Raw genomic sequence first — 1,993 nt, forward strand, 5'->3', positions numbered from 1 at the left:
ATGGAAAATAAACGTAGGCTACATTACAAGAAATTAATGGGATCAAAGAGGAACTAAATGTAGTTGCTTGCAACATAAACTAAGCAGGTGATAAAATAGTTGAAAAGATATGAAGAGAAATTAAAGATTTGTCGATGGTCCCCATTTATCAACCACGTGCATAGGTTGCATCAAAGTGCGTAGAGATTAATCAGAAAACAGGAAAAGCTGCTTATTTTCATTAAACAGAATATAAGTACTAATTGCAAACGTATATGACTACGAGAGTTTGTGCGCATTGGATCCTCCTTAAGATACTGTTTGATAACCTCCTCTACCGTCATCACTAACATTTCTCTCTCTCTCTTTAAATTTCTCGGTCTACTTCTTGCTTCAAAAGCACAGAGAAAAACTCCAAATATCTAAAGAAACTCGGTGAAAATAATCAATTAAAGGAAAACAAAAGATGGTGATCTTGACGATTACATTTCATGTAGGAATTCTCTAACAACCCACCATTTTCTCTTCTTGACTCCCTCAATCCTCCACCCCACCCCCACCCACCCTCGTTTCATTTCATGTGCTCAGACGTTGAGCAGTCTTCATGCGTGAGAATGTCAAGTGCAGAGTATTTTCTCGTCAAAGAAGAGCCAAAGGAGATTAAACTCGACATTCTTTCAGAATCTAAGGTGGACGATCCAGATTATTCACAAGATATTGTGTCAGATGGTGGTCAAGTTAATGTAACAAAACAAGATGATCAAGATACTCATCACAAAGATGAAGAAGAAGAGGTTAAGGCAATATTTTCTTCTCGAGAATCTAAAAAGCCATGTTTAGCACAGTCCGAGGTAGAAGAATATGATGAAGGGTTCAAAACGCCGACGTCTTCGGATCACAAAATCCCAGTGGTCAAGCAGTGCCCGCCAGCACCAAGAAAAACCAGATCATCTACGAAAAGAAAATTATCGCCATCAAGAATTCGTAGGCGCCTCCAGCTTGATGTGTCGGCCGAGATCGAATCAATGTTCCCTCCAAGGCCTCGAGATGATAATGAACACAAAATCAAGAAAGCTCGAAGCAATGATGATGAATAAATGTTTACGACACCTCTCTCTCTATACAGTAAGATTATTTATTCTAAAAAATAATGAGGTTCTTTTTCTTAATGTTCATGGTTTTCTTGACTATATATATTGAAAATATAAACATATTTTTACTTCAAAGAATTCATTTAACTTAGTTTTCTTGTAGTTATATCTGGAAATTTTCGAAGCGGGATTAATATTTTAGTAAATTTTTATTTTATTTCAACTATGAAGATAACAGTTTTAAAAAATTAGAGGTTAGACTTGCCAGTACAGACTATGGAGTAAAGGAGAGAATTTATTGCTTCCATTTCTTTTGTAATCAAGGTGTTATGTTTGTGAAAAGAAGAGAAGGTACTTTCAGTTACAAGGATTTTTCCTTCCCTTTTTTTTTTCCCATTTGGAATTGAATGTGGAATAAAAATATTTGTGTATAATTTACAAGCTTATTGGGATTTTCTTTTCTTCATTTTTTTTTTATTAAAATTAGGGATGTTAAAAGCCACTGGCCTCAACCTGATTCCTATCAACCCAAAAAAAAAAAAAAAAAAAAAAAAAAAAAAAAAAGAAAAAGAAAAAAAGGGAAGAGAGAGAGACACTGCCTTCTTAATTTAATCCATGCATTTGTTTTATATTTATGGTTTTTCAGCAAGTTCCCTTGAAGTCATGAACTGCTGAGAATCGAAAACATATAAATGTTTCGTAAGTTGAATTGAAATGAAATGCAGGACAAAAACTTCCTATCGTTGACATGGCAAGAAACCGTATCGACATAGTAAAGCTGTCTCTCTTTTTTTCTTTTTTTTTTTTTTCTTTTCTGAAGGTTATAGCATATAGATTGATGAAGGAAACGTTTCCAACGATCATGCTTCATGCTGGAATTTCGAAAACCCTCTAAATATAAAATTTACAGTGTTCCACTCATG

General features: G+C 34.3%; 1 protein-coding gene across 1 annotated transcript; it reads left to right on the forward strand.

Annotated features, from left to right (window-relative positions):
- Positions 1-309: 309 nt before the first annotated feature.
- Positions 310-1,217, forward strand: LOC111385131 (cyclin-dependent protein kinase inhibitor SMR10-like). The gene has a single exon (XM_023009510.1). It carries the CDS (start codon positions 558-560, stop codon positions 1,074-1,076), a length of 519 nt encoding a protein of 172 aa, XP_022865278.1. The 5' UTR covers positions 310-557; the 3' UTR covers positions 1,077-1,217.
- Positions 1,218-1,993: the final 776 nt, after the last annotated feature.

This window comes from Olea europaea, unplaced genomic scaffold (genome assembly GCF_002742605.1).
Source record: "Olea europaea var. sylvestris unplaced genomic scaffold, O_europaea_v1 scaffold309, whole genome shotgun sequence".
In the NCBI taxonomy this organism is placed as follows: Eukaryota; Viridiplantae; Streptophyta; class Magnoliopsida; order Lamiales; family Oleaceae; genus Olea; species Olea europaea.

Coding starts and splice junctions, on each gene's coding strand:
- LOC111385131 (XM_023009510.1), top strand. CDS start 558: ATGTGCTCAGACGTTGAGCAGTCTTCATGCGTGAGAATGTCAAGTGCA.